The sequence below is a fragment of the Cheilinus undulatus genome, linkage group 11, assembly GCF_018320785.1.
Source record: "Cheilinus undulatus linkage group 11, ASM1832078v1, whole genome shotgun sequence".
Classification (NCBI taxonomy): domain Eukaryota; kingdom Metazoa; phylum Chordata; class Actinopteri; order Labriformes; family Labridae; genus Cheilinus; species Cheilinus undulatus.
In genome coordinates, this window is record NC_054875.1 from 29777862 (window position 1) to 29793150 (window position 15289).

The 15289-nt window shown below is 39.3% G+C and overlaps 1 protein-coding gene across 1 annotated transcript; it reads left to right on the forward strand.

The window, feature by feature from the left end:
* Positions 1-1782: 1782 nt before the first annotated feature.
* On the forward strand, positions 1783-14399 carry tnnc1a (troponin C type 1a (slow)). The gene is made up of 6 exons (XM_041799705.1): positions 1783-1855; positions 5786-5816; positions 9436-9582; positions 10163-10277; positions 10822-10958; positions 14129-14399. Exons 1-6 carry the CDS (start codon positions 1832-1834, stop codon positions 14158-14160), a joined length of 486 nt encoding a protein of 161 aa, XP_041655639.1. The 5' UTR covers positions 1783-1831; the 3' UTR covers positions 14161-14399.
* The last annotated feature ends 890 nt before the right edge of the window (positions 14400-15289 follow it).

Genomic DNA, 15289 nt, shown 5'->3' on the forward strand with positions numbered 1-15289 from the left:
ATCCTGTCAGCTTAATAAAATGCATTTTAGAATAAGATAAACTTAAAAAATCCTGTCAGCTTAATAAAATGCATTTTAGAATAATATAAACTTTTGTTGATCCCTGTTTGGGGGAATTTGATTATCACAATAGCGCAATTCTAGTAATTAGCAAATACAGTATATATAACAAAGCAAAAGAAGCGCACCTATAGTAATGAAATACAAGAGGACAAGACTCACAATTACAAAAACCTATAGCACAAAAAGCAAGGAATTATGTGTTTGGTAGATTATTTCTTTGTTGTAATAATGCCTCTTGATAATAAATCGTGTACTGTTAGAGAGCCTGTTTATTACCCTTTTAAATGGTGCCACATTTGTAAGGAACATACATTTGTGGGATGAGCAGCAGAGCTGAGTGTGTGGGTTGTGCTTGTGAAAAATTTGCCATGTCTTCTTTGCCAGTACCAAACAACTTATTCTGCTGTTGCTATTGACTCTTGTTTTGAGCTTTGGTACCCCCAGGTGCTGACAATCAGGTTCCAGTCAGACACCTGATTGTCAGCACCTGTGAGCATGGGTCCTGCTACAGTGGTCAGGATGTGTCTGCTCCAAGAATCAGCATGCCACATTTGACAGATCTGGACAGAGCCTGTGCAATAGGGCAACTTCAAGCTGCTGTTCTGCAAATCCAAGTTGAGGCATTGTTTTTGGAGTGATTATTTTATTTCGATTGCACTTTGAGGGACGTTTGATTTGTGGACTCATTGAACTTTCCAGATATTGGATTTATGACCCGATTGAACTTTGGAGATGTTTGATTGATGGACTGATTGAACTCTGGGAATGTCTGATTTCAAACTGAAAGAGCTGTTTTGGGATATTTGATTTTTGAATTGAATGAACTATTTTTTGATAGTTGATTAATGAAAAGCATGAAATGATAATTGACCACTTTGTAATATATCTGTACGCCAACATCAATATCTGTCAGAGTGCCACTGTTTAGTAAGATCCACTGAGCCCTAAATGACATGATTCAGTTGGTTACTCAGTTGTACATTCATACTGTCATGCGAAAAAAGCATGATGGTTCATATAGCTCTGTAACTTTTCTTTGACTGATAGACATCAGTGCACATTCCCATTTTGCAGTTTTGCCATGACATATGCTGGGGTGTGAGGGCCCATTAAGTGCTGTATGTAGTAGTTAGCTTTATTACTTTACCCATGATCATTAAATAAAGCACAAACATCCCACATATGCGTACCTGTGTGTGTGTGTGTGTGTGTGTGATCAGGTCTTTGACTGATCCCTTCTCTGCTTACCCCACCCTCTTTTTTCTCTCCTTCCTACATGCTCTGCTGGTTGTCATCTGGGGCCACATCCTGGTCTCCACCCTGTTACCACCTCTAACCCTCCTCCAGCCCATCAAACACACAAGCATGCACACACGCACCATCCTGAGCCCCTTTGCCTCTCTGAACCAGGTCTGGAGGAATGTTGAGTGTCTCTGTAGCCTCCCTCCCCGGAGATTAGGCTTCACCATGCATGCCCCCTCATTCCCTCCCCTCTTCATTCCAGCCCCCCTAAGAGCTGCTGCATTTTTATCTGAGCCGGGTGATTGTGACAGATTGGCCAAATGACACACATACACAGACACACATTTGTGGGCATAAAATGGATGGGAGGCCGGTCAGTCCACTCTGGGGAGGGACCAGACAGCGCCGGGGCTTAGGGCTATAAAACCCTCCCAGGATGAGGCCAGCGTCCTGCCCTGAGCTGGACTGAACCTCCTTTCCTGTGTGCCAGGACGCCATCAGGACAGGCAGCAGACAAACCTCCAACATGAACGACATCTACAAGGCAGCGGTACGTCTTCTGAAAACTCAAACAAATGAAAGAGTGGTTCCTGAGATGAGAGGGATTCAACCTATAGATGGTAGCCAGAAACACTGATTTTAGTCTGGTATAGATGGGATGGTTGTTTGATTTTAACCCTAACAATTCTTAAAATTCAGAATCTTAATTTTGGGTTTTATGTCGCTCTTCTAGGGCCACTTGTGTCATCTTTCATTGTTGAAAAATGTCTCTGATCGGTTTGTTTATATGACATTTGACATTGCTCAAATGTCTGACAAATCCCTGGTTGATGGGGTCTATGCCGCACATCGCCTCCATCACCAGCTGATGTCAAAAGATCTCTGACACCATATACATCTTTAGATGCTCTACCACTTCATGTCTATCAGAGCTGATAGGAGCCACTCAGGAGGTCACTGACAGGATGGGCCTCTGCTCTTCATTCATGACTTCAAATGGAATGGTCCCACTCCACATGGCTAATTTTGGCCAGTTGTTCAGTCTGTTGTTCTCTGGTGCCAGAGAAGGGGCTTCAGGTTTAGATTAAACCCCCCACGGCTGAATTCCAGCATTATCTGTGAGCCAGAGAGCCGTGTGGCCATGTTAGTCCACCTCAACATTGGACGCTCTAGCGGCTGTCTCATCCACTCAAAATGAGTGGTAGAAAACACAGGAATGTATATTGCATATCTGCTCAGATATTTTATTTTCATACATCATCATCACATTAGCGTCTGTGTGTTTACGAGATTGTCTGACTGTGTGTGTCATTTATAGTGGACGACAGACGATAACTCTTACATAAGCAGCTGTCTCCCTCTCTCATTCGTGCTAGCTTTTCCAGGATTACTACTCCATTGTTGGGCCCCGATCCACAGCTATGCTAATTTAAAGCACCGTGTACTGTGTCCTTTATCTGTGGTTACTGATCCTCCTGTCTTTTTATTTTTAACTCCTCCTCTTACTGACACTCACATGTGATATGTAGGCTCTGTGTTTTGTCAAGGATGAGCCCTGTGTGTGGGACCAAAATATTACCTTTGCTGACCCAGAAGTTATCAAAACAGATGGAGAAAGTCCGGTCTAAAGGCAGGTTTTACACATAATAAATCAAGACCGCTTAACCTATTTCAATGACGGAAATAGTCTGCAACAAGTACCACTTTTTTTTGAAGCACTGATCTTAACTGCATACTGATGTAAGCATAGGTTTTTAGAAATGAGAACATATGGGGCAACTGAAATATACTGAAAGCAATAAATACATTAATTAATTATTTAATTACGTATCAGTTAAAGCTCCTCCAAGATGTTTTTAGCTGGTTTTGATATGGACTAAAGTTAAAAGTGATAGCACTTTATTTGCTTTTTGTGTTTTACAGAAGGAGAAAAGATCATCCATCGGCAGACTGAGGATGTTTTAGTGTCAAGGACCAAGATAGTTTGATTGCACCTGCTGTATACTGTGGCCACAGAGTGTAAAAAGTTGTCATGCATTTCTGATGAAAGAGTTAGATATCACTGGCATCGTGCCAAATCTTCATATCTCAATTTTTCATTATTTTTTTTCATAAACCAGTGCTTTTGGTGACCCTTTACATCTGAGTGGGTTTTACACATTTTAAACCAATAAAAGGGGTCCAAAATAGATGCTGACTGTTGCAATTTAGTGCTAAAATCAATTTAAAAATACAGCCTTTTCTTTATTCCCTGAAAGTGAGGATTTTGTAGATAGGAGGTTCTGGCCCGTTGCCAGCGATATCCTAATTAAGATAAATTTCATTTATTATGATTATACCAACAATGCCTCTGTAGCAAAACTGTCAGCATCAGCAAAAATTAAATTCATGGAACTTGATGCATTTTCTCTACTGCTGGACATATGCCCCATATGCTCAGTGGCTCCCAAATCTTTCAGCCTGTGACCCCCAAAAATAACAGTGTCAGAGACTGGAGACCCCCTGGTGATTAAAACATACAAAGTGCCACTTATCAATTCATATTTTGTGGAGTTTTAGTTAAAAATTCTTGCATTTATAAATCAGTCACTTAGTATCTATGTTTTATTTAGATTTAGTTTATTTTAAGGTTTTTCTTTTCACAATAATGTTAGAATATGCCAGTTTAGATCAATTTAAATTTCAATATGTCTTTTCCAAAAGCATCCTGTGACCCCCTGGGGTTTCACATTATGCCCACTAAAGAGGGCATTTTGTCAAATGTTGTCCACTTTGAAGTCACCCTTCAGCAGTGGTTCTCAGACCGTTTCGCCTTAAGATCTACCATCAACTTCTAAATGAGAAACTGTGATCAAAATTTGTGATATCTTGAGAGGGGTCTAGCTGCAGACTGTACGTCTCTGATAGCAACACTTACAGACCACTCTCACACCGCTAAAGCTAACTTAGCTTTAGCAATGTGAGCTACATAGTTGACGGTGCTAAAGCTAACTTTGTAGATAACGTACTTATGCAGCTTACACAGCTGCTTTGTGAGCTTAGCTTTAGCTATGTTAGCTCTGTTATCTTATAGCTAAGCTTGCTTTAGCGATGTGAGTTTTAGCAACCGTAGCTAAAGCTAACTTAGCAATGCAGATAACATAGATACATCACTGCTTTGTGAGCTTAGCTTAAGCTCCATTAGCTATGGAACTCTGTTAGCTACATATTTGTCTGTTAGCTACATAGCTCTGTTAGCTATGTAGCTCTGTTATCTACATAGCTACATTAGCTATGTGTGGAATGTTGTCCATGAGGACGAGCTTTTCTCGTGTAAGCAGACTGTTTACTCAGCTTTTTTAACATTTTGTTATTAGATACTGAAGGTCAGGTTTTTAACTTTTACCTTTTGGTATCCTTCTCATTAGCTTAACCCTTACCCTAACTCTAAACAAGGGTTTAATCTAATCCTTTTGAGATATACAGCATCCCAGATGAACAGTCGTGAGAGTGGCCTTCAGAGATGAATGAACTGCCTAGCCAGACTTTCTTGGATATTTTTCAACCAATCAGCTTTATTTAATTAAACAAAGTTCAGTTTTGACCTCAGACAGTACAACAAATCAAAGGGACCTGACCATACAAGCAAGTTTTAAGAGTTTTAAAGAATGTTGGCACAATTTTTCTCTGAGCACACATTCATAACCCACTGAAACTGGCTTTGCAACTCATATTGGCCTTGACACACCAGTTGGGTGCTAATATTCTAGACAGCACTTTTTTTCAAATTTTGCCCAGTTAAAAGACACCAACAAGGGCGCTGCATTATTTCTTACCACTATCGGGGCATCCAAGAGGCCCCTTTGGTCTTTCAAACACTTGGACATGGGGGGAGGGGATAAGGCCCCTCCTGTCCCTGATGAAACCATAAGTGAAAAGAATAACTTTGATTTTGTATAATTTCACACCTTAAACTGCTACCATGACGATTGTGTCAGATAAAGTGAGTGACAGCATACTACCAGACTTTTTTTCAATCGGTGACTGTAGCATAGGTGGAGGTACAGGTTGTGGGTTCGATCCCCAGCTCCTGCAGTTACATGTCCATGTATCCTTGGGCAAGACACTTAACTCCAGTTTGCTCCTACTGCTTCATCAGTGGCATGTAACAGGTACGGAGGCATTTAAACGGGATTAGCTCAAACTGATGGCCAAGTCTCCTTAGCCCTCAGTGTTTGAATGTAGAGTGAAAGGGGGTGAACAGGTAGGTGTGACCTGCTGTGTAAAAGCAATTTGAGAAGTCAGATGACTAGAAAAGTGTTGAACGAGCTAAAGTTAATTTACCACTTGAGATTTTGCTGAAAATATCTCTTACAAATATACAGGAAAAAAATCAGTTACATACAAGGTACTGCGATGTCCACAGGAGATGCCAAAATCAACATGAACTAAAAGTTAATCACAGGAACTGTTTGATTTTGATTTTATTTTTGTCTTGCAGGTTGAGCAGCTGACTGATGAACAGAAAAATGGTACGTGACCAAATCCTCTTATAATCACGCCATGCAAGCATGCACCATTTGTTGTAAACTTACATTGACTTTTATGACATATTTCAACAGCAGATAGGTATGAAACAAAATAACAAGGAAAAAAGAACAACAAGGATAATAATGATGCATATAATGTGTGATTTAAGTATCTATTCAACACCCCAGATCAAGTCAATTTTTGCATGAAAGTAATGGCATCATTTTTCCTTTCCACATTCAGCATCTGGGTTTTGGTCCTTAAAAACACCTTAAATTAACCCAGTCATTTGTACTTACAAGAACTCACGATAAGGGGTTTCAGAGGGTGGTAAAGTTTTTGACTTCTTAACGTCAAACTATCAAACCATGAACACTTTGATTCTTAACATCTTGACACAACAATTTGTGACCTGTCAACGCATTGTTGTATGAAATTAGTTTTTGAAGTTTAATCATCTTAATTTTTTTATCCTCACACCTGAATTTTTGAAATATTTACCTGTCAGAATTTGACCCGTCAACACGTCGAATTTTGAACTGTTAACGTGTGAATTTCTAATGTCCTCACATCATATTTCACATTTGGGTTTTAATGTCTTTTAAAGTGCCATTTTTTGTTGTCTTAACATGTGCATTAATAACTCTAAACCTTGTTTAGCAATGTCTCAACACCCTAATTTTTAGACCTGTGATTAAATTTTAAAACCTCTTTTTGGATGAGTTGACATGTCGATGTCTGATGTCTTAACAAGTCAGCTTTTAATGTCTTAATGTGTCGATTTTTGTAGTCTTAACACTTTGGCGTGTAACCATGTCAGCTTTAAAAATGGCAGTGTATTAAATTATGTTGTCTTAACAAGTTAATTGTAAACTTAACAAGTATTTTTGATCTGTTAACATTGTCAGTTTTTCCGTCTTATTACGTTTTAATGTCTGAAAATGCCAATTTCCAATGTCATAATGTGTCAGTTTTTAATATCTTAACACGTGTTCATATTAATGTTGCACATTCACTTTTGACTTCATAATACATCAGTTTCTAAAATCTCAATGTTCATTTTTGACCTGTGGACATGTTAATTTTTGCTTTCTTAACACATTATTTTCTGAGGTCTTAACCAGTGTTGTGGTAGTATCTCAGTACACATTACTAGTTACTTAAAAAGGATCACACTTAGTTACATCTAAAAAAAAACTGGTTAGACTACTAGTTACATTACTTCTGCATTAATCTTTGCCACCTGAGATCATTGTTAACTTTATTGCCAATAAAATAATGCTAAAACTTACATATTCCCACATCAGTGTTATATTTAGTAATGGCACTTTTTTACAGTAAAAGATGTACGTGATTTATGTCAACATACAGGGTGATGTTCAACTACAGGACTTGGTGTATATTATTATGATTTATTATATTATTTAACTTCATTTAACCAGGAAAACCTCATTGAGATCAATAATCTCATTTACAAGAGTGTCCTGGCCAAGGCAGGCAGCAGCACAATGAACAGAGTAACAGACATGAAATATAACAGTTATAAACACAGATCAAACAAATTCCAAATCACAGAGCTCAAAGTCATTGGTCAAAACATCTACAACTTGAAGCATCATCCTCAAAAGCCTTTAATCTACTTTTAAAAAGATTTAAAGAGACCAGCTCCCCAATACAAGGAGTCTCCTGCAGTAGATTCCAGGCTGCAGGAGCAGCGTACCTGAAACTCCTTTTACCCATTTCAGGACAGACTTTGGGAACAGAGAGCAAAAATAAGTCTTGTGACTGAGTCCCAGAATGAAGACTATAACTTCCCAAACTTTTCATGTGAATAAGATCAAACAAATATGATGGAAAATATGTGCTCCATGAGAAATTATCCTACAGTCGAGTCCATCTGTCATACTGATGAGAGTCTCTTGCGCTTCAGCCCCTCCACGGGTGGAGGTCAGTGCTCACAGAAAGGACCAGCAGCAATCAGGGGTGTTTCAATGGGTCTAGCAGGTAAACCCAATGAAGAAACTGGAGCACACGAATCACTTGATGACGTTTAATCAGGTGCAGAGGACTAACGTTTCGATGTGCACTGCGTCTTCATCAGAGTCAAACAAACTCTGACTCTGATGAAGTTTCTTCATTGGGTTTACCATTGAAACACCCCTGATGATTCCATCTGTCATATGTTATGTTAAGTCAAGTAATATTGATAAAGTCAACAAAAGCCAGACTCTGCTTCCTAATATTTCTACATAACACTACAGTTAGCACAAATCCTTTTTCTAATAAGGAGGACTTACACAGGATCTCTCCTTTCTGCTCTTTAATATGAAAAAGGTGACAGCAAAGTTGTGAAAATCAGACCAAAACAGCACCTCACAGAACAATGTGTCAAGAACAAGGCCTCCAACATCAACACTGCCATTAGCCTATTTATCTCAGCTTTTGAGGTTACCTGTGGCTGATGTTGAAAATGGAGTTCTGGCTGTTTGGTAGGTGTCGGCAGCTATCTTGAGCTCCTGGGGGTCTTAACTAGCCTTGTTAATAGGGACGCTTGCTTTGTATTCTCTGTGCTCCTGTTTAAACGTAGTTGAAGGATTTAGGTAACACAAGTAATGGGATAAGTATTCTATAGTAACAGTAATGTGATCACTAAATCAGTAACAGTAACAGGTTACTCTACTGCCTTATAGGCAGGTGTAACGTGATTACAGTAATGTGTTACTTTATACCGCGTTACACCCAAGACTTGTCGTAACATTTCAGTGATGTAACACCTCAAGTTTGGCTTGTTAACTTCTCATTTTTTATGTCTGAACATGTCCGTTTTTGACCTCTCATTATGACAGTGTTTGCTTTTGCATGGCAGTTTTTGAATTTTTCTCACAACACTTTTTTGATTTCTTTACATGTCAGTTTCTGAGGCCTTAACAATTAGTCTTTTTTTTTTTTTTAAGTTTTCTAAACAGTTTTGAAGTTGCAACCTGAAATTTTAATGTCTTAATATGGCCTTTTTCAATATCTTGACATATTATTATTTTGACATGTTAGTCCTCCAATATTTGGCATCCTTACTTGTCAGTTTTGGTGCATTAACAAGTCAATTTTTCACCTGTCAACATGTCAGTTTTTGATGTCTGAACATGCACATTTTTGGCCTCCAAACATGCCTTTGAACATGTAAATTTTCAATATCATTTTCTGACATTTTGACACATGGGTATCAGATATCTTAACCTATGTCAATATCTAATGTCTTAGCATCAATTTTTGACATGATTAAATCCCAAGTTTTCTTATTATCACATGTCAGTCTGGTGCCTTAACAGTTCAATTTTTAACATCTTTACACTTCCATCTTTACCAGTCAGTGTGTCTTGTTTTGAAGTCATCATGTATTTGTTTTTTTACATCTCAAAACATCAATTTTTAACTTCCATGGCCCCAGCCTCAAAAAAACATGGCTCTAAATCAGTATAAGTCATTTTGTTTTCTTGAGAATAGGAATATATCTTTAAGATTTGCACAATTTGCATAATGTTCCAACCTTGCAGATTGTGGTTCTTCCTGCATATTTGCCAGTGATATGCAGTCTTATCCCTGTTTGCTACTGTCATGTTGCAGAGTTCAAGGCTGCCTTTGACATCTTTGTCCAAGATGCCGAGGACGGTTGCATCAGCACCAAGGAGCTGGGGAAGGTGATGAGGATGCTGGGCCAGAACCCCACACCCGAAGAGCTGCAGGAGATGATTGATGAGGTGGATGAAGACGGTAAATCAAAGCACTACGGTACAAGGGAGTAAATGATTGGTCGATTGTTGTTGACCTCTCTGTCCGGGCCAAGCAGCTGGCAGGTTCATCATTGCACAATCATGCTGTGCCGACAAGCACTGGTCAGAGCCCCTGAATGTAATGTCAAATGATAGTCAAGGATCTCACACGCAACAAGGTGTGTCAGGATGAATTAAAGAGAGGGCGAATCAGAGGATGCACAAGTCATTTTTAATTTTCCTGAATGATGTTATGACAAAATAAAGCATTAGCATGTTAGAGCTGCTAGAAAAAGCTTCACTAGTAAAGTTATGATGGAAAATAGTGTGATTTTTATTAGTCAAATATTTCATTTGTAGACATTTTAAGTCCTACATTGTACATTTGTATGCAGGTTTATTTGACTTGTCAACAAAAAATGGCTTAATTCATTTTTTTCTTGAATTTAAAGAACTTCCAATCAATTTTAAGTTCAAGTACATCCTTTTTATTTCACTTTATTGTAACATAAAGCAAAAGGCCTTTAGAGATGACACTGTTATTATAAAATAATCTAAAGGTGTGATAAATATGTTTGCAGGGAGTGGAACAGTTGATTTTGATGAATTTCTGGTCATGATGGTGAGGTGCATGAAGGACGACAGCAAAGGGAAATCAGAGGAGGAACTGGCGGAGCTGTTTCGCATGTTTGACAAGTGAGTTTTATTTCTAAACCCTGTCACAAGTTTGGATTAAAAGAGTTAATGCCCTGGGAGCAGTTCAGCAGTTCAACCTTAAAGCCTCATAACAAGAAAGATAACCAAAAACTTGACACAACATCTACATCAAGAGCGTGCTATCGTCTGAAATCACCTCAGACTCACATTAATCACATTGCTATTTGCAGTGTGGTTCCAGGAAAAGTCTGCCCCCATGTGCAATTATGTGAACTGACAAAATGCCAAGTCGCTCTGCAGAGTGCTATGTGCAGTTTGCTCCATAATCCCTTTTGACAGCGCAGAATATTTCAAACACCCACTCCATGTAAGCCAGACACCTCGTCCCAGAATCAAAGAACTAACTCGCAATACTTTTGCATGTAAGTGTTTGAGAACCATTACTGAGAGAGGAGGAAGAAAAGAGGATGTGATCAGTAACATGTCACACATAATCACAGCGCCCCTCCTCCCCTGCCATCTGGGGAACATAACTCAGGTTTGCTATGTGCATTAAGGTACTTTTACCTGTTTGATTGTGCAGAAACGCAGACGGTTACATTGACCTGGAGGAGCTGAAGACAATGCTGGAGTCCACAGGAGAGGCGATAACTGAGGATGACATCGAGGAGCTGATGAAGGATGGAGACAAGAACAATGACGGCAAAATTGACTATGATGGTGAGGAGTTTATTTTGGGAAAAGAGACATTAATCAGACAATTCAGTGAAATAGAGTTGTCTCAATTCCAGATCTGAAACTCAGATCTGACACCTGTAGGCCGGTTTGAGACTGGCCTGTGGCTCCTTTCCTGCATGTCATTCCCCTCTGTCACTTTCTCCCTATTTTTCTATCCCCTCTATCAACTGTCCTATTTAAACAAAAGCATACACAATCCAAATTGGGCATAATTTATTACAATAAATGACGCACATTTATTTTTGTGCATCACGCCAATGCTGGTCACACACTGCTTTGGGATGGCATCCCATTCTTCAACCAGCATTAGTCGCACATCAGCCAATGTGGTTGCTTTGGTCACTCTGGCACAAACAGCATGCCCAAGCTGATCCCACAAGTGTTCAATGGGGTTGAGGTCAGGACTGCTGGCAGGTCATTTCATCCTCTCCACTTCCAAATTCTGGAGGTAGTCTCTGATAAACTCAGCTCTGTGGGGGCGAGCGTTGTCATCTTGGAGTATAGAGTTTGGTCCCAGACTGTGGAGGTATGGGATTGCCAGTGGTTGCAGAATCTCATCTATATATCTGTCTGCATTGAGACTGCCTTCAATGATGACAATCCCCTCACCATCTCACTGCCTCCACCAAAAGATGTTACTCTATCGTTGCGGCAATCAGCATAGCGTTCTCTGCATCTTCTACTCACTTGAGCCCATGATCCAACTGCCATAGGCAGACTCTTGACTCTGGACTTAGGTCTGTGACTGCGACTGTATATCCATAAATATACAGACGATGCCTTTAGTATCCAAAGTAAGGAAGAGCACTTCTTACTGGGAACTTGATAGAAACTACCTGCAGCCATCGGGACACATTGTGCGTTTTTCACCATCCAATAGTTTGGAATATGTGTTTGACAATTACAAACAGGACTAATATGACATGTCAAGAAAAAAATGGAGAGGCTGGCCCTTAGAGAAATTATGCGATAAGATATTTGTCTGGCCAAACAAGCTAAGCTAAGCTTGTTGAGCTGTTTGTTTGTATGATGAATATATTTTGATCTATAAATATATTTACCTCTGCCAAGGAGGTTATGTGATCGGGTGGGTTTGTTTGTTTGTTAGTTTGTTAGTTAGCAACATAACTCAAAAAGTCATGGACGGATTTTCAGGAAATTTTCAGAAAATGTCAGAAATGGCATAAGGAAGAACTGATTAGATTTTGGGACCGATCCGGATCACAGTCTGGATCCAGGAAGGAGGTCGAGGAGATGATTCGGAGCGTAACAGAGAGAAAGACAGCGAATTGTAGTGAGCATACTCACAATGCTGGGAGGAATAGAGGAATATTCACCCTCTGCCATGACTTCCAGTCGTCCGGTGAGACCATGGGTGAGACTGTCAGTGCATCTGTTGGCACCAGCAGGCAATGCTTCCCCCATGACAGTCCACCCATAGTGAAGCTGATGCTAAGCCTTACCATGTTCCCACCCCACCGGGGAGGGAGTAATCGGCAAATGCCGTAGTGGGGGGCAGATGGGGACGGATCCAGGAATTTTTTCAAGGATACTTCGCTATTGGGAGATATGGCTAATGGCAGAGGTCTGCGCTCTCCGAGTGCTTTTCTACTTTATACTGCCAATGTGATCTTACAACAGTTCATTCTGTATTGACAAATTATAGTGTATGTCGTTTCTAGCTGATAAATATGACTCTTCATAACCTTAGCCTGTTAGCTAGTTAGCGGCTTGCTCACTCGATAAGCACATTGCCATGTAGTCTCACTGAAATCCACTACAGAAATTATTTTAAGGTACATGCTGCACATTCCTAATAAAAATGTTATGGAGGGGAGGACTTTGCACAAGTCTTATATCAGAGAGGAATGAATGGACTTCTAGTTGGAAACAAGACATAATCGTCAAGAGGAAGGGTGAGGAACATCCCAAAAATACAACTTTAAAAACAGTGTGGAGCCCTTTAATTGTATTCATTCTAGGGGTGTCAGTATAAATGTATTGATCGTGATGAATTAAGGTCCATAATGAGTGCATAGATTTTTTTGATCGCATGCTTTGTTGTTGCTTTTAGTATGCTTTAGTTAAACCTGTGCAACATCCTCCTTCATCCACAGTGATGTAAAATAACTCCACCATTGCTCCTTAATGTCTCATTCTTTTAAAAAAAAACATTCAGTCAGTTTAGTGGATGTGCCAAAAGTAATCTACACCGTTTTGCTATCACACATTTACCTTTTTAACTTTTCTCATACTTCCTTTTCAATCCATGTTAAGTTCCTGTTTCTATGGTTCATATCATCTTCTTTAATCTACCCAAAGGTCCTTTTTTCTTTCAAAAGTAAAGCAGGCTGGCCTTTTTAATAATTTGTTCCTTTTAAACGCTGTTGATCATAAATAAAATAATGACAATTTTATGATTTTAAACACATATAATCAAAAAGTAACCTTGCAAAGCAGATGGATATGCCTGTTTCCTAGTTTTTCACTGGCGAATCCATCTTGCAAAGCTCCCATCTGAACCGTTTGGGCTAGAAAGTGACAGGACCAATCAGCGACGAGGGGCAGTACGTTCAGGCACAGCAGAGTCGTGACATAAAATAGCAGCAGCAAGAGCTGGTGCAGTTATGGAGGAAGAGATTAGCGTGGATGCTACTAAAGCGCCAGTTTTATCAGAACTTGATGACATTTCTTCATTAAAAGAAGAACAACGAACAGCAGTGAGTTGTTTTCTTTTCAAAAACGACAGAAGTCGAGTACTTACATGTCTATAGTCGCCATGGTTCGCGTTATTCCTCAGTAGCTGCACACGCACAGCTTGATAGCGGCTACGTCACATGTTTTGTTGCTCTGATTGGCCCGTAGAGATGTGACGGACAGAACGTTCATCCAACCATACTCTGAGTTTTTTTTCAACGCCTCTGCCTTTTCTCAAACATTTCATATTGAAGCTTTCCCAGATGGATGTGTGAAACACATCCATCTGGCGTGTTAGGTTAATCAAAAAGTATAGATGTCCTGAAGATTTTTGCAGCCTTAATCTGACTTTAAAAAAAAATCAATCAAAAATGCATGCAATTTTCTATTTTGCTTCGTAATGACTTCATACAGTTTTATCTGCTGACTCCTGTATGTCTGCTTTGGCCCTGCAGAGTTCTTGGAGTTCATGAAAGGAGTGGAATAAACCAAAGCAAGAGAAGATCCAGAGTGTATTTTTGTATTTCTCTGTGGAAAACTGGACTTGGATTGAAACAATGGAACGACTTTGCAAGATTCAGTCAGACACTGTAGCTGAATGTTGGCATTTTCCTACCAACTCTTGCATTGTTGTAAATACAGTTTGTAACTACTTTAAATGCCCAGTGTACATTAAATTTGTGTAAATGTATCCAAATGACTTATATTTTCTATAGCGGTCACATAGTGTAACAGTTTGGCTGCTTGAGATATCAACTTGTGTTTGTTTTCAGACTCTATCTTATCTGCAAGGAGCCAGAGCGGGTCCGAACTGCAGAGGCTGACATTGTGTTTGGCTGTGCAGAAAATGCATGTACACAAAACAAAGTCATGAATCAGAAATGTTATGTACCACTCTTATATTATTAGAGAAACCAGACTGCTGTACATGTTAACACATTACTGTGCGTTTCAGATACACTCAGGACTTTCTAACCCCTCTTTTGTCTCTGGAACATTTTATTTCTACATGAAAAGTCTGCTAGAAAGTAATAAACAAGATACATTTGTCAGAGCTGTCTTCAAGTTTTTATTTGTCATTTCAAATAATCAGATGCAAATGTTCTCATAACACTGCAGAAGCTCTTATCTCAGGAGATTTGTCTAATTTCTAGTTAAAAATATCCCATTAGACTTTATTCCCTTAAGAAGCCCAGATAAACATCTTATTTTGATGTATAAAAGGGAAAAGTAGGCCCTGAATTGCTTCCAATAGATAAATAAATCTGCAAACACAGTAAGTAAAGCACAGTAATCGTGAGGATTCTTGAAATGATTAAACATTAAAAAAAAACTTTATTTTTTCTGCATTAGTGGATATTCTTATTTATCATAGGAAGGTAACTAAAAATCAATAAATACATTACCCACGTCTGATGACAGGGATGTCAGTTAAGCCCAGTTCACCAAAGCTTCATGAAAAGATGGAACGTCGCAGTCGCAGCACTTTTAACTGAGTGGTTGCAGCTCAAACTGAGAGGTCTGGTGATGTGGCCTTCAATTCAGTTCCTCAAAATGCAGACAGCTGGTTTTGGGATGTTGCAAGCAGAAAAATGTGAAAAGGAAAAAATAGGAAT